Source organism: Mustela erminea, chromosome 12 (genome assembly GCF_009829155.1).
Source record: "Mustela erminea isolate mMusErm1 chromosome 12, mMusErm1.Pri, whole genome shotgun sequence".
Taxonomy (NCBI): domain Eukaryota; kingdom Metazoa; phylum Chordata; class Mammalia; order Carnivora; family Mustelidae; genus Mustela; species Mustela erminea.
The window spans coordinates 88,966,462-88,986,722 of NC_045625.1; the positions used below are offsets into that span (position 1 = coordinate 88,966,462).

A 20,261-nucleotide genomic window follows, 5' to 3' on the forward strand; every position below is an offset into this window, starting at 1 on the left:
CGTATTCGGTCGGGTGGCTCCAAGGTTCACTGGAGGGGGGTGGGCTGCCGCGCCCTTGGGCTTCGAGTTGGAGCCAGCCAACTCTCTCGGAGTGCAGGGACCCCTAGGGCCCAGCTAAAGTAAAGAATGCAGCGACTTCCACGAGCCCGGATACTGCGCGCGGGCGCGGGTCCCGCTCGCCCGTCTCCCCCTTTGAGCTTCCGGATGGTCTGCGCCGGCAGCGCGGGAGGCTTGAAGTGCGGGGCGTGGCGCGCGCAGCTGTTACTGCCGCTTGTCAGCGCCGGGCCATGGACGCCCTGCAGGCCGAGGTCCGCGCCTTGGAGGCTGAGATCGCGGCCCTGCGGCGGGCGTGCGAGGAGCCGCGGACGGCGGGGGAAGACAACGGGCGAGCTCCGTACGTGCCCGCAGGCCCTGGGGACGGGGGAAGGGCTCCGCCGGCCGCGCACCCCGCGCAGTCTCCCGGACGCCGAGGGCTCCGCTGTCCACGCCCGACTCCGCCTCAGCCGAGCGTCGGGCTGGTGGAGGAGAACGGAGGTCTCGGGCCCGTCTCCTTCGCAGGCTCCCGGGCGGGCGGCGGTGCGGCTTCCTGACGTGCGTCACTGCGGGCACCTGAGGGGGCAGCTGGCCCTGAGAGTGGGGCTCCCTTTGAGAAATAACTGAGGACGGAAGCGTGCGGGAGACGCTGGGAGCGCTGCGCGGGCGTGGTGGGGCGTCCGCGGGTGTGTGGGGGACCCAGAGGTGTGTGAGGCGCCGGCGGGTGGGTGTGGGGGGCGGGCGTCCGCGGGTGCGGGGGACCCAGAGGTGTGTGAGGACGCCGGCGGGTGGGTGTGGGGGGCGGGCGTCCGCGGGTGCGGGGGACCCAGAGGTGTGTGAGGACGCCGGCGGGTGGGTGGGGGGGGCGGGCGTCCGCGGGTGTGGGGGACCCAGAGGTGTGTGAGGACGCCGGCGGGTGGGTGTGGGGGGCGGGCGTCCGCGGGTGTGGGGGACCCAGAGGTGTGTGAGGACGCCCGCGGGTGGGTGTGGGGGGCGGGCGTCCGCGGGTGCGGGGGACCCAGAGGTGTGTGAGGACGCCGGCGGGTGGGTGTGGGGGGCGGGCGTCCGCGGGTGCGGGGGACCCAGAGGTGTGTGAGGACGCCGGCGGGTGGGTGTGGGGGGCGGGCGTCCGCGGGTGCGGGGGACCCAGAGGTGTGTGAGGACGCCGGCGGGTGGGTGTGGGGGACCCAGAGGTGTGTGAGGACGCCGGCGGGTGGGTGTGGGGGACCCAGAGGTGTGTGAGGACGCCCGCGGGTGGGTGTGGGGGGCGGGCGTCCGCGGGTGCGGGGGACCCAGAGGTGTGTGAGGCGCCGGCGGGTGGGTGTGGGGGGCGGGCGTCCGCGGGTGCGGGGGACCCAGAGGTGTGTGAGGACGCCGGCGGGTGGGTGTGGGGGGCGGGCGTCCGCGGGTGCCGGGGACCCAGAGGTGTGTGAGGCGCCGGCGGGTGGGTGTGGGGGGCGGGCGTCCGCGGGTGCGGGGGACCCAGAGGTGTGTGAGGACGCCGGCGGGTGGGTGTGGGGGGCGGGCGTCCGCGGGTGTGGGGGACCCAGAGGTGTGTGAGGACGCCGGCGGGTGGGTGTGGGGGGCGGGCGTCCGCGGGTGTGGGGGACCCAGAGGTGTGTGAGGACGCCCGCGGGTGGGTGTGGGGGGCGGGCGTCCGCGGGTGCGGGGGACCCAGAGGTGTGTGAGGACGCCGGCGGGTGGGTGTGGGGGGCGGGCGTCCGCGGGTGCGGGGGACCCAGAGGTGTGTGAGGACGCCGGCGGGTGGGTGTGGGGGGCGGGCGTCCGCGGGTGCGGGGGACCCAGAGGTGTGTGAGGACGCCGGCGGGTGGGTGTGGGGGACCCAGAGGTGTGTGAGGACGCCGGCGGGTGGGTGTGGGGGACCCAGAGGTGTGTGAGGACGCCCGCGGGTGGGTGTGGGGGGCGGGCGTCCGCGGGTGCGGGGGACCCAGAGGTGTGTGAGGCGCCGGCGGGTGGGTGTGGGGGGCGGGCGTCCGCGGGTGCGGGGGACCCAGAGGTGTGTGAGGACGCCGGCGGGTGGGTGTGGGGGGCGGGCGTCCGCGGGTGCCGGGGACCCAGAGGTGTGTGAGGCGCCGGCGGGTGGGTGTGGGGGGCGGGCGTCCGCGGGTGCGGGGGACCCAGAGGTGTGTGAGGACGCCGGCGGGTGGGTGTGGGGGGCGGGCGTCCGCGGGTGTGGGGGACCCAGAGGTGTGTGAGGACGCCGGCGGGTGGGTGTGGGGGGCGGGCGTCCGCGGGTGCGGGGGACCCAGAGGTGTGTGAGGCGCCGGCGGGTGGGTGTGGGGGGCGGGCGTCCGCGGGTGTGGGGGACCCAGAGGTGTGTGAGGACGCCGGCGGGTGGGTGTGGGGGACCCAGAGGTGTGTGAGGACGCCCGCGGGTGGGTGTGGGGGGCGGGCGTCCGCGGGTGCGGGGGACCCAGAGGTGTGTGAGGACGCCCGCGGGTGCCGGATGCCCGCACGTGTGTGGGGGGCCCCCTGAGGGGTGGGCGGACGCCGGCGGTGCAGAGGAGCAGGGGCGGGCTGCCGCTGCACCCCAGCCTAGGAGATACAGCCCCCTTTATGAGCACTCTTACTGCCTAGGACAGCCCTGAGGAAGGTGTCCTTGTTCGCCCTGTTTTAGAGTTAAGAAAACTGAGGCTCGCGGAAGGGATATTGCTTGCCCACCATCTCGGGGGTGGGGGTGGTTAGTTAGATACCAGCGGGTTTGCAGCCCAAGATCCTAACTGGGAAGCCCAGGCCCCTTTGCTTAACTGAAGATGGAGGAGAGGAAGGATCTGTGTCGGTCAGTCAAGCTGCTTAAAAGAAGAAACGATCTTCGTTTTCTCGGTCGAGACTGATTGGACACAGGTGCAGAGAGAAAGAGAGCCTCCTGCGCTGGCTGGACCCGAGTCGGTAGAAGAGGGGGGCGGAGTTCGGAAGGAAATGCTCACGGGCACGGGGGGTGGGATCGTGGCAGTGTGAGAAGCGGTAACTGGTGAGAAGGGGAGAGAAGTGGGTGACCAGGGAACACCTGTGTTCCTCCACAAGTGACGTCAGTGAACTGAAACGCGAGCTGCTCCAGGCTGCTCCCCAGGTCAGCAGCATTAGCATTCCTTGGGAGTTACATGGAAATACAGATCCTGGATCCATCCCACCTCCTGAGTCAGAATATGCATTTTAACGAGACATTCCCCCCCGCCCCACACTTCAGCATATTTGAAAGTTTGAGAAGCGCCTAGTAATACTGTGCAGAGTAGTGATTTCTTCACTGGCCACAAGATGTCGTTGTTAGCCCAGGATAGCCCGATAGTGTGTCGACCATTCCTGTAATCGTGTCTCAATGATCAGTTGGGAAAGTTGAAGAATCCAGATTGTGGAAGGCATTACATGTTGGTCCAGGGTATTTGGGTTTAACATCCAATTACTTTTTACTGGGGTGGAGAAGGAAGACTGGGACCTGTGTACCAAGCTGTGTGTGTGTGTGTGTGTGTGTGTGTGTGTTAAAATGTAACAAAATTTGTCTTTTAACTTTTTTTTTAACCTACAGATGAGTAGTATTACATACACCGATAATGTTGAGAGACTGTCACCACCACCCATCTCCCTTACTCTTTTCATCTTGTAAGACTGAAACTTTAGAACTTGTGATTCCCCACTCCCTTAGTCCTTGGCAATCACTGTTCTGCTTCCTGTCTCTGAGTTTGCGGTCTCTAGGTACTGCATATAAATGGACTCATACATATTTGGTTTTTTGTGACTGGTTTATTTCACTTACCATAATACCCTCAAGGTTTGTCCATATGGTAGCATAATGCAGAATTTCCTTTTTTCTTCAGGCCAGATAATATTCCTTTGTATGAATATACCACATTTTATTTATCCTTTCATCTGTCAGTGGCTGTTTGGGTTACTTCCATATTTTCGCTATTGTCAATGATGCTTGTATCAACATATGTGTGTAAATCTCTCTTTTGAGACCCAGCTTTCCGTTCTATTGGATATGGGGGGGGGAGTGGCACGAATTCCTGTCTCTTCAAAGGTCTTCTAGCTGGACTAAGAATCAAATAGAAGACAGAAAAACAGGAGAAATTAAAATTTAATAGGCATACATTTAAGGAATCCACATAGGTATGAAAAGACTAGCAAAATGAGTTACGTATGTCATTCTGGATGAAGGAAAATGGGCTTGGGGTCTGGGACTTCAGAGGAAAGGAATGCATTTCACAGGGCAGTAAAAAGAGCAGATGTTTAGTGATTAGATGTTTGCCGTACCATACAGATGGGTGGCTCAGATAAAATTTATCTGTTAATAACTCTTATTCTGGAGAAGACCCTCATTTTAAGTTGTTCTCTGTGGTTAAAGGAGCACAAAATTTTCTCTTGATCCTGGAGGGTCTCAAGTGCCTTTAGCACAAAATAATCGATATGCCAAAGTGGCACAGTTTGGGAGAGGTCTGTTTTGACCCCTGCAGATGTATACCAAGAAGTGGAATTGCTGGAATCTGTTTTTGATTTGTTGAGGAACTCCCACCTCTATACTGTTTTCCACAGTGGCTGTACCATTTTACATTCACGCTAACTGCAGGAGGGTTCCAATTTTTCTACATCCTCAGTGATAATGGTTTTTTTTTCCTTTTTTTTTTTTGATAGTAGCCATTCTGATAGGTGTGAGGTCAGTTCCCTAATGATTAGTGATGTTGATCATCTTTTTATGTATTTATTCGCCATCTTTTTGGGCCAGTCTCAGCCTGTGTGTGGTAATGCTATTGAATAGAATTGCTTGGAACCAGTGAGCTTCCCAGGGACCTTTCACTTTTCCAAACCTATGTTATGATTGGACTGAACCTTGTGGTTCTTATGATTGCAAGACGTCCTTCAACAAGAACCTTTAGAAAGCTTTGAAGAAAAAAGTAGTTTATTATTTACGAGCCCTGGAGTACAAGACATCCCCTGGGGTCCACACTACCAGGTCATTAGTGCAGAGAGGGAGACGGAATGAGAGAACAGGACTAGGTTCTGCTTTTATTGGTGTTGAGGGTGAGGGTCTAGAGTTTCCAGGGTTCGGTCTTCAGTGGTAAACTTAAAATGTAAGAATAAGAATATAAACACAGGAAGAGAAAAAAACAAGTGGCCCAAATGGTCAGTTAGTGAAATTAACTAAGATTTCTAAAACAAAAGGATTCTCAGTGTGGGAACGCAGCCTAGCTCTTTAGTCCTGTGGCTGGCAGTGTGTTTATTAGAAATAGTTTTCTTCTAAGGGGATGAAGCAGATGCCTCTGCATTCAAAGCTTAAGTCAGGCACTTGCTTTAGGATAAGAAAAGCCAACTGTTAGGTCTTATGTTGTAGTCAGTCTTCTATCCTCTTCGGAGAAATGTCTGTTTAAGTCCTTTGGCCATTTTTGAACAGGTTGTTTGGCTTCTGTTGCTTTAGGGATACTTACAGATGTGGAAATTAAACTTTTATCATACATGATTAGCAAATATCTTTTCTCATTCTATGGGTTGCCTTTTTATTCTCTTGTTAGTGTCTTACGTTGTACAGTTCTTTATTTTTTTATTTTTTAAAGATTCTATCCATTTACCTGACAGAGATCACAAGTAGGCAGAGAGGCAGGCAGAGGGACAGAGGCAGGGAGAGGAAAAGAGGGAGCAGGCCCCCCCGCCAATCAGAAAGCCCGACGTGGGGCTCGATCCCAGGACCCCAGGATCATGACCCGAGCCAAGGCAGAGGCTTTAATCCACTTAGCCACCCAGGCGCCCCATAATTCTTTAAAATATTCATGAAATCCAGTTTGTCTATTTTTTTCTTTTGTTATCTGTGCCTTTGCTGCTATGTCCAAGAAATCATTGCCCTGGCCAGTGTTATAAAGCTTTTATGCAATGTTTTCTTAAGAGTTTTGTTTTAGGTCTTACGTTTAGATGTTTGATCCAATATGAGTAATTTTTGTATGTGATGTTAGGGAAGGTTCCAACTTCATTCTTTTGCATGTAGATAGTCAGTTTTTCCAGCACCATTTGAATCATATTGGCAAACTTGTCAAAAATCATGTGATCACACACGTGAGTGTTCATTTCTAGGTTCTCTTATTCCATTTCATTCATCTCTCTGTTGTCTTTATGCAGATACTACACTGTTTTGATTACTATACCTTTCAATTTTGAAATCAGGAGGTGTGAGTCCTCCAACTTTGTTCTTTATCAAGATTATTTTGGCTATTTCAAAGATTATTTGTTTATTTATTTGACAGACAGAGATCACAAGTAGGTAGAGAGGCAGGCAGAGAGAGAGGAGGAAGCAGGCTCCCTGCTGAGCAGAGAGCCTCATGCGGGGCTCCATCCCAGGACCCTGGGATCATGACCTGAGCCGAAGGCAGAGGCTTTAACCCACTGAGCCACCCAGGTGCCCCTATTTTGGCTATTTCAGATCCCTTGAGATTCCGCATGAATCTTAGGATGGGTTTTTCTATTCCTGCAAAAAACCTCATTGGAATTTTGGTGGAGATTGCATTGAATCTGCAGATTGCATGGGAATAATATCGACATTTTAATAATATTATTTTCTAATCCATTAACATGAGCTGTGTTTCTGTTTATATCAAATTTAATTTTTTTTCAGCGATGTTTTATAGTTTTTATTGTACAACTCTTTCACCTTCCTAAGGTAAATTCCTTCCTAAGGTTAATTCCTAAGTATTAATAGTTTTTGATGCTGTTGTAAATGGAATTGTTTTTGTAATCTGCCTTTCAGATTGTTCATTGTTGATTTATAGCGATTCATCTGAGTTTTGTGCGGTGATTTCGTATCCTGATACCTTGCTGAATTCATTTAACACTTGTTTTTGTGGAATCTTTGGGGTTGTGTACACGTAAGATTATACCATCTGTAAACACAGATAATTTTACTTCCTTTCCAATTTGGATGTCTTTTATTTCTATTTCTTGCCTAATTGCTCTACCGAGAATTTCTAGAACCATGTTTCATTGGTGAAAGTGGACATCCTTATCTTTTTTCATACATGGCTTTTATTATGTTGGGATAATTTTCTTCTATTTCTAGTTTTTTAAAATATGTTATCATTAAAGTGTGTTAAATTTTGTCAAATGCTTTTTCTGCATTTTCCCTTCTTTCCGTTAATGTGGTATATTACATTGATCCATTGTCCTATTTTGAACCATCCTTATATTCCAGAAATAAATCCCACTTGGTCATGATGTGTAATCCCTTTAATATGCTTATTTTTATTTACTACTAATTTGCTGAGAGTTTTTACATTAATACTGAGAAATAGTATTGGTCTGTAGGAAGTTGTGCTGGCCTGATAAATGAATTACAAGGTGTTCTCTTTTAAACTTTTTGGAGAAGTTTGGAAAGGATCAGTTAGTTTTTATTTAAATGTTTGATGGAATTCACTCGTAGTTATCAGGTTCAGGGCATTTTCTTTGTTAGAGATGCTTTTATTATGGATTCAATCATACTAGTTATAAGTCTATTCAAATTTCTTATTTCTTTGTGATTTAATCTTCATAGGTTTTTTGTTCCTAGGAATTGAGCCATTCCAGATAGGTTATCCAATGTATTGGCATACTGCTATTTGTAATACTCGCATAGCCCTTTTTATTTTTGTAGAATTGCTCACGGCCCTACCTTCATTTCTGACTGTAGTAATTTGTGTCCTGTTTTGTTTTTAAGTAAACTCTACACCCAACATGGGGTTCGAATTCATAACCAAGATCAAGATCAGGAGTCCCACGCTCTATTGCCTAAGCCAGCTAGGTGCCCCTTATCTGTCTTTTTTAGTCCATCTAGCTAAAGTTTTTGTCAATTTTATTGATCCTTTCAAAGAGTCAACTTTTGGTTTCATTCTATTGCCTATTTCATTTCTCTCTATTCTAATCTTTATTATCTTTTTCTTTTGGCTAGCTTTGGTTTAGTTCATTTTCTTTTTCTTTTTTCTTTTTTAAGATTTTATTTATTTATTTGACAGAGAGAGATCACAAGTAGGCAGAGAGGCAGGCAGAGAGAGAGAGAGGAGGAAGCAGGCTCCCCGCTGAGCAGAGAGCCCGATGCGGGACTCGATCCCAGGACCCTGAGATCATGACCTGAGCCGCAGGCAGCGGCTTAACCCACTGAGCCACCCAGGTGCCCCAGTTCATTCTTTTTCTAGTTGTGATACTAGGTTGTTGGTTTGGGATCTTAAATTTGAAGTGTGTATAGTTATGAATGCTCCCCTTTGTACATCTTCTGCTGCATCCCTTGAATTCTGGCATATTGTATTTTCATTTTTGTCTTTTAAGTATTTGCTCATTTCCCCTGCAGTTTCTTTTTGAGTCTTTTCTTTAAAAATGTGTTAATTTCCACAGTTTTGTGAATTTTTCAGTTTTCCCCTCTGTTATTGATATCTAACCTCATTCCACTGTGGTTGGAGAAGATGCTTTATATGGATGAGTATAGTGAAAATACATAGAGACTTAATTTGTTGCCCAGTATCTGATATGTCCTGGAAAATGTCCCATGTGCACTTATGAAGAATTTATATATATCTGTTAAATCTGTGTTTTTTTTTTTTTAAAGATTTTATTTATTTTACTTGACAGACAGAGATCACAAGTAGGCAGAGAGAGAGAGAGGAGGAAGCAGGCACCCTGCTGAGCAGAGAGCCTGATGTGGGGCTCAGTCCCAGGACCCTGAGATCATGACCTGAGCCGAAGGCAGAGGCTTTAACTCACTGAGCCACCCAGGCGCCCCAGATCTGTGTCTTGTGTAGAATGTTCTGTATACGTCTGTTAGCTCTAATTGGTTTATTGTGTTATTTCTACTACTACTCTTTCCTTATTTATCCCCTGTCTAGTCCTGTACATTATTGTGAGTGGGGGGTATTGAAGTCTCCAATTATTATTTTGTTTTTTATTGAGGTGTAGTCGACATAGAAAATTATATTAGTTTCAGGTGTACAACATAATTTGATATTTGTACATATTACAACAGGATTATGACACTAAGTTAAATTAACATCCATACACAGAATTACAAGGTCTTCCTGGGTTAGGAACTTTTGAGATTTAGTAGCCTATCAACCTTCAAATGTATAATACATTATTAATTATAGTTATCATGCTGTACATTATATCCCCAGGCCTTTTTAAGTTTATTACTGGAAGTTTGTGCCCTTTGACTACCTTCACCCATTTTCCCAAACCCCTTCACCCTTGTCCTTGGCAACCATCAATCTACTCTGTATTTCTATGAGCTTAGGATTTTTAAGATTCTACATATAAGTGAGATCATATAGTATTTGTCTGTCTAATCTGACCTAATTCATTAAACGTAATGCCCTCAAGAACCATCCATGTGGTCACAAATGGCAGGATTTTCTTCTTTTTATGGGACTGTCATTCACTTTTATAATATACACCACATCTTCTTTGTTCATTTATCTGTTGATAGTTAAGTTGTTTCCATGTCTTGGCTATTGTAAATAATTCTGCAGTGAACATAAGGATGAATATATCCTACTGAGTTAATGTTTTTGTTTCATTCAGATAAATACCCAGAAGTGGAATTGCTGGTTCTTATGGTATTTCTATTTTTAATTTTTTGAGGAAACTTCATACTGTTTTCTATAGTAGTATGCCAATTTATATTACTACCAACACTGCAGAAGGATTCCTTTTTCTACACATTCTTGCCAACTGTGTATTTCTTGTGTTTATGGTAATAGCCATTCTGACAGGTATGAGGTAATCCACCTCATGGTTTTGACTTGCATTTCTATGATGGCTAGTGACGTTGAGAATCTTTTGTATGTATCTGTTGGCCAGCTGTATATTTTCTTTGGAAAAATTTCTGTTCAGATTTTCTTCTCCCTTCCCTTTTTTTGGGGGGGTGGAGAGAGAGAGTACATGTGGGGGGCGGGGGGAGAGGCAGCTGGAAAAGGGGAGGAGATAATCTTTTTTTTTTTTTTTTAAGATTTTATTTATTTATTTATGAGAGAAAGAGAGAGAGAGAGAGCACAAGCAGGCAGAGTGACAGGCAGAGGCAGAGGGAGAAGCAGGCTACCCGCTGAACAAGGAGCCCGATTCAGGATTCGATCCCAGGACCCTGGAATCATGACCTGAGCTGAAGGCAGCTACTTAAATGACTGAGCCCCGAGTCATCCCATATCTGCCCATTTTTTTAAACAGATTTTTTTTCTTTTGCTACTGAGTTATATGAATTCTTTATATATTTTGGCTGTTAACCCCTTGGCAGATAACCTGTTTTGCAAATATTTTCTCCCATTTCATAGTAAGCCTTTTCATTTTACTGATGATTTAATTGGCTGTAGAGAAATTGTTTAGTTTGATGTGGTCCCACTTGTTGATTTTTGCTTTTGTTGCAGTTGCTTTTGATAGCAAATTAAAAAAGTCAGCACCGGGGCGCCTGGGTGGCTCAGTGTGTTAAGCCGCTGCCTTCGGCTCAGGTCATGATCTCAGGGTCCTGGGATCGAGTCCCGCATTGGGCTCTCTGCTCAGCAGGGAGCCTGCTTCCCTTCCTTTCTCTCTGTCAAATAAATAAATAAAATTTATTTTATTTTATTTATGCCTACTTGTGATCTCTCTCTGTCAAATAAATAAATAAAATCTTAAAAAAAAAAAAAGTCAGCACCAAGACTGGGGAGTTTACTGCCTCTGCTTTCTTCTAGGAGTTTCATAGTTTCAGGTCTTATCTTCAAGTCTTTAGCCCATTGTGAGGTAATTTTTGTGTATTGTGTAAGGTCGTGGTCCAGTTTCATTCTTTTGCATTGACTACCCAGTTTTCCCACTTTTGTTGAAGAGACCATTCTTTGCCATTATATATCCTTGGCTGGTCATAAATTAATTGACCATATGTGCATGTGTTTATTTCTAGGTTCTTTGTTCTATTGATCTGTTTGTCTGTTTTTATGTCAATACCATAATATTTTGATTACTATAGGCTGTAATTAGTGTGAAATCAGGAAGTGTGACGCCTCCAACATTGTTCTTTCTCAGAATGGTTTTAGTTATTTGGGGTCTTTGTGCTTCCATACACATGTTAGGATTGTCTTTTCTATTTCTATGAAAATGCCATTGGAATTTTGATGGGGAATACGTTGAATTTGTAGATTGCTTTGGGTAGTATGAACGTTTTAACAATATTAATTTTTCCAATCCATGAACATGTGCCTTTAGTTTCTTTCACCAATGTCTCATAGTTTTCAGGGTACAGATTTTTACCTCCTTGCTTAAATTTATTCCTAGGTATTGTACTTTTTTTTTTTTTTAAAGATTTTATTTATTTATTTGACAGAGATCACAAGAAGGCAGGGAGGCAGGCAGAGAGAGAGGAAGGGAAGCAATCTTCCCTCAGAGCAGAGAGCCCCTTACCTGTTGTAGAAGTTAGAGTTAAGGGTTGTTGGATGGCTCAGTTGATTAAGTGTCTGATTTTTGATTTTGGCCCAGGTCTTGATCTCAGAGTTGTGAGTTCAAATCCCATGTTAAGATCCACACTGCGCATGGAGCCTACTTAGAAAAATAATTTGAGATGTCTTGGGATATGAGACATTCAGTTCGGAATATTTTAAACATTCCAGCTTGAAAAGACATTTTAATGTTGCAAAGTATTCTTGTTATAATTTATTGTACAATTGTTTGTAATAGGTAGAAATATAGTATTTGAGATTAAAAATTACAGTGTTAGTAGGCATATTGGTTTTGAGAAAAATCAGGCAGTTTTCAAGAGAAAAAAGTAAGAAAGAAAAAAGAAAAAAGTAAGGGCGCCTGGGTGCCTCAGTTGTTAAGCATCTGCCTTTGGCTTCAGTCAGGATCTCAGTGTCCTGGGATCGAGCCCTGCATCAGGCTTCCTGCTTGGCGGGAAGCCCCTGCTTCTCCCTCTCCCACTCTTTCTGCTTGTGTTCCCTCCCTCGATATGTCTCTCTGTCAAATAAATAAATAAAATCTTTACCAAAAGATAAAAATAAAAATAAAAAAGAAGACAAAATAGGAATAGTTTCAGAAATTTAGTTATTAGATAAAACACTTGTTAGTGATTTCTTCATTGGAGTAATTATTGGTTATATTTGCTTTTTAGAAAATCACTTCGAGAAATGTATCAATCAGATTCTGAGGGATGGGCCTCTTCAAAAGATCTGAGAAGTCATCTTGGAAATTTAGAATCAGAACTTCTTTTTCTAAGCACACTTACTGGCATCAGTATAAGAAATTACTCCATGAAGACAGAGGTCCTAACAAACACTGAGAAGACAGAGAAGAGTAAGTATTAATTTTAATTTTGAAGTGATGTTGAAGCTTATCTTATTATGCATAAGAAATTGGCTGTAATGGCATTGAATTAAAGTTCTATAGGGTAGGGGCACCTGGGCTGCTCATTCGGTTAAGGGTTCGACTCTTGATTTTGCCTCAGTTCATAATCTCAGGCTCGTGGGATCGAACCCTGTGTTGGGCTCCACACTCACTGGATTCTCTCTCTCCCTCTGACCTCTCCCTGCTCTCCCATGGGTTTTCTCCCTCTCTCTAAAAATAAATAAATGTTTAAAAAAAATTGTGTAAGATAACTGTATGACCTTCTATATGACTGTGTGGTTGTGGTAAACTTGTTTTGTCACGTATCTTGAACATCACAGTGTGCATAATACTCTTTAAAAGCTGTCTGAGGTAGATATTAAGGAAGACACAGGCTTTATCATTAAGTATCTTAATACAAGTAATAAGTAAGTGAAAGAACAACAGTACCATTAATTTGTAAATCTTTTTTTTTTTTTTTTTCAAATATTCATTTGCGAGAAAGAGAGAGAGAGAGCACAAGCAGAGGGAGAGGAGGAAGGGTGTCTGCTGAGCTGGGAGCCCAATGTGGGGCTCAAACCCAGGCCCTGGAAATCATGACCTGAGCCGAAGGCAGATACTTAATCTATTTGAGTGACCTAGGCGCCCCTAATTTGTAAATCGTGAGTTGTTCACGGTATGCGGTTCAGGGCATGCGGTAACTTATAAAGGGAAGCCAATTCAGCTGTGCATTGGAATTTGGGAACTTTGGACCTGGGTGGTTCAGCTGGTTAGGCACCTGCTTTGGCTCAGGTCATGATCCCAGGGTTCTGGGATTGAGCTCTGTGTCGGGCTCCCTGCTCAGCATGGAGTCACCTTCTCCTTCTGCCCCCTCCCTGACTTGTACTCACTCTTTCTCAAATAAATAAATAAAATCTTAAAGAAAAAAAAAGGACACTTTTAGAATTGCTTCCTGACTTTTCCACTGACATAACTAACCCTCATGAAGGGAAGATAGTGAGTTGATCCTCAGAGGGTCTTTGGTAGCTCGCCTCAGTGAAAGTCTGAAATATAAAGAGAAATGGGTTACAGGAATTTAGACATTTCAGATACTTGAAGAGGTGGAACACAGAGAGGACGGGAGAGTGAGTTTAGGCCAGGGGCCAGTCTTGCTAGTGCAGAAATCTTCATCTTCCCGCTTTGAGTCTTCCTAAGTTGACCTCCTCTGCAGAGGTACTTGTGCTGCCTATTCAGGATGTGCTTTTTTTTTTTTTTTTTCTTGAAGATTTTATTTATTTGAGAGAGAGCATGAGCAGAGGGAGAGAGAGAAGCAGATTCCCTGATGAGCAGGGAGCCCCTTGTGGATAGGCCTTGATCTCATGACTCTGAGATCATGACCTCAGCCATGGGCAGATGCTTAACCAATTGAGCCACCCAAGTGCCCCTCAGAATGCTTTTGAGTAGGTTTAATACTGAGCTTCCCCCATTGCTGGCTTAGGTTTTAATTTTTCTGGGTCTGCCAGATTAGTTCCTTTCTCGTAGTGTCTAGCTCATCCATCTGATTTTCAGTTTCCAAACTTGTTACTCTCCTTTTTCTTCTTTATTCTTGTAGAGTTGTGCTCTTCTAAAAATACCTTTGTTAGCAAAGTCAAAATAGTGGTTATCTCTTGGGTGGGTAGTATATAGACTCCAGAAGGGCATGAGAGAGCTTTATGGTTTATTTAAAAATTTCTTTATCTTTATCTCAGTTGTAGTTACATGGAAAACACATGTTAAAAAATACTGAGTTGCACTGAAGTATAAAATTTTGAAAGATAACAAGTAAATAGGTGGATTCCATTTAGTGTTTTTAAGTAGAATCAGATAATGTTGAAAAAAACCTCCATCTAACAGTTATAATTCAAACTTGTGCAGGGTAGCATGTTTCTTTTTTTTTTTTTTTTTTCTTTTTTTGGAGCGAGAACTGAAATGGGGAAAGGTGCAAAGCGAGAGGGAGAGAGAATCTTAAGCAGATTCCATGCTCAGGGCAGAGCCCAATTTAGGACTTGATCTACGACCCTTAGATCATGACCTGATCTGAAATCAAGAGTTGGGTGTTTAACCAACTGAGCCACATGGGTGCTCCTATACTAGCATGTCTTACTATAATCTTTAGTGTAATTGAGAATTAGAAAGTACAAGTTACCTTTAATCCAACTTTGCCAAGATAAATCAACTTGGTGCACATTCTTTGAGATATTTGCAATGTAAACACTAACATAAACTCTCTGCCGTGTACTCACATGTATTAGAAATATTCACAAAAAATTAATAGGCATTTGAAGGAAACTATTTGCAATAAAACATTTTTTTCTGATTTATAGGTATAACGAAAGTTCTACAGAGACACAGATTATCAGGAAATTGCCAAATGATTACATTTCAACTTGAATTTCAGATTCTGGAAATCCAGGTAAATGGAGTCTGTTGTAGTAATAGAGATTCTGCTGTGATTAAGCGTTTCCCACACCCCAGCCTTCAGTAATGACTGAGCTGAGGAGGGATTCGTGAACCAGAGCCCTCTTGTAGTACGTACACTTGTACAAAGTGATACCATTTACATAGTATAACCACCCTGGCAACTGCATATGAGAGGATCATTGCTGAAGGTCTAGGTGCTCTATTGGAAGGCAGATAGCAAGTTCCTCCTTGTTTCTCAGAGCAGGCCCCAAGGTCATGGAAACAGTCCTGGATACCCTCATATGCCAGCCATGTATTATTTATTAATTATCTGCTGATGCTTAACAAATTTTCCCAAAATTTAATGCCTTCGAACAAGAAAATGTTTATCTCACCCATTTTCTGTGGATCAGAGATTTGAGAGCAGCTGAGTTGCATGTTCTTGCTCAGGGCCTTTCATGAAGTTCTGGTCATTTGGAATCGCAGCCACCTGAAGACTGTTCAGGGGTGGCAGCTTAGACTCCAAAGTGGTTTGTGGTTACTCCAGCAGGTTACACTGGACAGCTAAGACACAATGCAGGAGCAAGACACTTCTGGCTAAGACTTTGCATAAAATCAGGAAGCAGAATGATAATGTGCAGCATATGGCCAGGGTTGGGCAGAACAAGGTCAGAAACCTTCAAGAAGAGTGAGATCCAGGCATAATTTCAAGAATTGACTTGGCCTAGGCACAAACTTTGATAGCAGAAAACAGTTCAACCAGTTTGTTTGTGAACTTGGCCTACGAGGAGTATGTGTAAAGGAAACTCACAGGGAAGGGAGGGCAGACTATCTTGGCTTCAACTTATCAGATAACCAAAGCAGATGTGATCAGTTGTCATAACCCAAGTCCTCTGGACAACAAGCTTGCTTATATTCATAGTCATGTACCAGAATTCCTGGTTCCAGTCCTCAGCCACAAAAACAGCCGTAAGTTCTCCCGTTTTGTATGGAACAAGGATTGATGTCAGATAGTCAGGACCCTGCCTCCTTAAGGTGTTAGATAGCCACCCCAACTAGTCAAGAGTGCCTGCTTCCAAGTATCTGGGCTAGAGGTTTTGCTTCTCAGGAACTCTTTGCAGTCCATATCCATGGTTGCTGCCACTGGCCCTGGCAGACTGGGAAAGGGCTTTGGGGTGTCTGGGCCCCTCATCTGATGACGGAGCTCCCAGCTTGCTCCCACCTCAGAGCATTCTCCCTTCAACACTACCGAGGTGACTAAGAGCATTCAGAGTGTATCCTTGCCAAGGCTAGTTGAGCAGGAAGTGTCACGGGGCATGGATGATGAGTGTCCTTAGGGGAAGTAAACATTTCCAGGTTGTCACCAGGCCTGAGCAGGGTCTGTGCAGGGTCACCAAGGTGAAATTATTGTTCTGCATGACCTCAAAGATCATCTGCTGAAGACTGAAAAAGAATGTGGATACAAATGGATTGGTCTCATTTGGGATAGTCTGTGTCAGGACCCGTGCTTCTCTTTTGGATAGCCCAGGAGCTCCTGGATGTTGTCCCATCGCAAAAGGTTGCATAGGCATACCAACTGAATTTTTACTCTTTGCAGCTAATATGATCTTAAATTCAGAGTGGTGAACACCACATACTTACCTGCGTCTTGGCCTCCATTAATAGGCCAGGCCTATAGTCCATATCAGGTTGATGGAGTCATAGGCCCAAAGTCCATCTATGTGTGTGAGGACATTTGTACTGGCAGTGTATACATTGCCCCAGAAACTGCTGAGGCGCATCCTAGTAGCCTTGGGGTTGTATAGGCTATTTCTGCTATTAGTGTTTGTCTTTTACACAGTCATTCCAGCAGTTATCTGGAGAGTACTAGACGATTGGCAAAGCTAGGTTCATCCTTGGGAGGCTTAACCATAAGTCCAACTGAAAAGAGGCTAGTCCTCTGAAGTTGACCTGAACCAACTGCTCATTGGAGCTGTACATTCCAGAATGGGTTGTCCCCAAAGATTGATTAGCCTGTTCATTAGGGGGACTATGGCCTAAGAAATAAAATAGACTGCAATTGTATTTTTTAAAAAATATTTTATTTATTTATTCGAGAGAGAGACAGTGAGAGAGAACATGAGTGAGGAGAAGCAGACACCCTATGGAGCTGGGAGCCTGATGTGGGATTTGATCCTGGGGCTCCAGGATCATGACCTGAGCTGAAGGCAGTCGCTTAACCAACTGAGCCACCCAAGCGCCCTAGACTGCAGTTTTGTAACTTCATTTTAAGTTGTGTATTTTGGTCACTTAAGCCTCTGAAGGAAACGGTTGTTTGATCCCATTATGAATCAGATCAAGGATAACATCACAGTTTGGGGATATATTTTATAACATGATATGCCTCTGAAGAATGGCTACAGCCTCACCGAAAGCATTCTGTGCTTGAACTGACACTGGGAAACTCCCATAGGACTTGCTGGTCCTATGTGGCTGTGTGAGGCAGTACAGACAAGACTGGAGCCTTGTGGGCCTTGCTGCAGTGACCATGTTCCCTGCCTTCCACTGGGCAGTGGTGGCACCAGTCCATAGCTAATGTTGTTATTAATAATATATTGAGCTTAACATTATGATCCCATACCACCAAAGCATGATTGTAAATTTTGTAACCATTTCGTAATGGCTTAAAGTGTACTATTATCTCACATGCTGAATAAATTAGAATTAGTTGAGCTACTTATGACAGAAAACTTAAAGGCAGATCAAAGTACTAGAAGTTTCTCTATTGCTTAAACAAATTTTTTTTTAAATTTTTTGGTTTTTCTTTTCTTTTTCTTTAAACCAAATTGTAAGGTAAATTTTCTAGAGCTAGTATGGTGACCTCATGAATATCAGGCTCTGCCATTACCCATGTGACTTCCAAATCATGGTGTGATGATCAGTTGAGCACTTCAGGTGTTGGGCAGGGGGATGGGCAATCAAGGGCTTAGCTTTTCTAGCTTTCTGGAAGTTGTAACATCCATCATTCACCTACATTCTATTGGCCAATAACGTCCTGCAAAAGAGGCTGGAAATTCAGTCTTCATTATGCATGGCCATGACACCAGTGAATAATTGGTACAAGAAAGAAGTACAAGTGCTGGGAACAACCAGTAGTTCCTGTCTCATGCTTTGGGGGATGCAGGGAAAAAAATCTGAGAAGAACAGTTGATATTCTTTGATAGATGAAGAACACAGTAGCTGTTGAATCTCTAAAGACATGTAAGTTGTTATTGTTCACATTCAATATAATAGGAATCTTTGAACTGCTCAGTTTTACTTAATTTGCTACAGACTTTCCCTGGCTATGTTAACAAACATTTGGTTTTTCTCTGTGCCTTTCCAAATTTCTGATTTTTCTTGAGGACCAGACTAAATAAGATGTTGCAAACAAACAACTCTCAAATAAGGAAGATTTTAGGAATAAGTCATATGTGGGATTCATGGGGTTTCGTGGAGAAGTAGGAAACAAGGGACTATCTATATTTCTTTGTTGTTTGGAATTCAAATACAATGAGCTGTTGAGAATTTTTAAAAAGTTATTATTTAATGGTAAATCCTCACATTCTAGGCTTTATTTGTGTAAATATGCCTTTAAACTAGAATCTTAGGGAAAAAAAAAAAAAACTAGAATCTTAGGAGATGTACATGTAAGTTCTGATAGTACCACATTGCCTTCTAAAGTGGTTTTACCGTGTTACATGTTGAGCTATATATTTTAGTAATACATATATTTTACATATATAAATGTTGAGCATGTAAAATAGTAATAGCTTATAGTTGAGACTAATAGGAAAAAAAGGTGAAGACACAACAAATCTTCTGTGTTCTTAAAGATTTTTTTAAATGGAATTTCCACTAGAGGGAGATGTTTAACCACTAGAAAATTGAAAAGTAACCTAAATAATAAAACTATCTTGTTTAAAGAATATTGTTGTAATAAAATCATGGTAATACAATGTGAGAACCGTAAGTGACCATATAGACTATTAAGCTCATTCCCTTTATTTTAAAGAGAAATACTTCAAGGGGGTTTGAATGATTACCCATGTTATCATAGCTGTTACTCAGAGGTGGTTGGAATATACAGTTCTGTTCTCCAGATTTACTGTCTGTTGTTGTAAGAACGTCGGAATTAACATGTATCAGTATTCGTACTCCATACAGTATAATAAATCAGATCAGTGTCAGTTTGTAGGGAAAATGGCTAAGAATGTTTTCGTAACTACTCTTCCTGAAACCCAGTAAAACAAAGTGATTCCAGAGTAAGGAAATTTTTAATTAATATCTGGTCTTGGCACATCCTCAACTACTGAGAGCTATTAAAAATAGGGGTGCCTGGGTCACTTAGTCGGTTGCGCATCAACTCTTCATTTTGGCTCAGGTCATGATATCAGGGTCATGGACTGGGCCTCGTGTCAGCTTCCATGCTCAGTGTAGAGTCTGCTTGACCGTCTCTTTCTGCTATTCCTCCCGGGTGTGCTCTTGTTCTCTCTCTCTCTCTAAAATAAACAAAAAAAAAATCTTAAAAATGGGGCACCTGGGTGGCTCAGTTGGTTAAGAATCTGCCTTTGGCTCAGGTCATGATCCTAGACACCCAGGATCAAGCCCTGCATCCAGCTCCCCGCCCACCAGGGAGTCTGCTTCTCCCTCTCACTCCGGTTCTCCCCTGCTAGTGCTTGCTTTCTCGCTCACTCTCTTAAATAAATAAAATCTTTTAAAAACCTAAATAAAATAGACTCTTTGAATGTCACAGCAGTTTGAGAGACAATCAATAGCTAGGGCAGTGTTGAATGATAAATTTCATCTTCATCATAAGGCCAACCATACAAGATTGGGAGAGGAAGCTGTTTCATGTAATGCATAGAAAGTCAGCAAAATTGAAGAAACAGAAGAATTATATTCGAAACTAAAGAAAAAGATAAAACTTTAGAAAAAACTTTGATGAAAGGAGATAATAATTTACTTGAAAGGAGATCAAAGTAATGGCCATAACGATGCTCATTGAACTTGGGAGAAAAATGTACTTCAAAAAAGAAATGGGGGAAAAGAGCATTTGAAACAGTGACAGTTGAATAATACAATAACTTCACTGAAAAATACAGTAGAGGGTTTCAACAGCAGACTAAATAGAGGAAAGGATGAGTGAATTTGAATACAGGGCAGAGGAACAGACCTAATCAGAGAAGTAAAAAGAAATAAGATTGAAGAAAGGAAAGATGACTTAAGGGACTTAAGGGACAAAATCAAGTCAACTGACCCTTGGCATTATAGGAATCTCAGAAGAAAGTAAGAAAAAGGGACAAAATTTATATGAAGGAATATGGGTGGAAAATTACCTAGCCTTGGGAGAGAAACCAACATCCAGATCCAGGAATCCCAGAGAGTTCCGAAGAAGATGAACCGGAGACCAAGACACATCATAATTAAAATGTCAGAAGTTAAAAAACAAGGAGGAAATCTTAAAAGCAACAAGAGAAAAGCAATTGGTTAAA

At 44.2% G+C, this 20,261-nt stretch overlaps 1 protein-coding gene across 2 annotated transcripts in view; it reads left to right on the forward strand.

The window, feature by feature from the left end:
• The first annotated feature begins 5 nt into the window (after nt 1-5).
• Nucleotides 6-20,261, forward strand: part of CENPP (centromere protein P) — a 223,180-nt gene continuing 202,924 nt past the window's right edge. The window contains exons 1-3 of one of the 2 annotated variants that reach the window (XM_032308421.1): nt 6-394; nt 12,119-12,300; nt 14,673-14,761. In XM_032308421.1, the coding sequence (XP_032164312.1) occupies nt 288-394; nt 12,119-12,300; nt 14,673-14,761 (378 nt within the window). In that variant the 5' untranslated portion in view covers nt 6-287. The remainder of the gene's footprint in view (nt 395-12,118; nt 12,301-14,672; nt 14,762-20,261) is intronic. The other variant, XM_032308420.1, reaches the window with a different exon arrangement.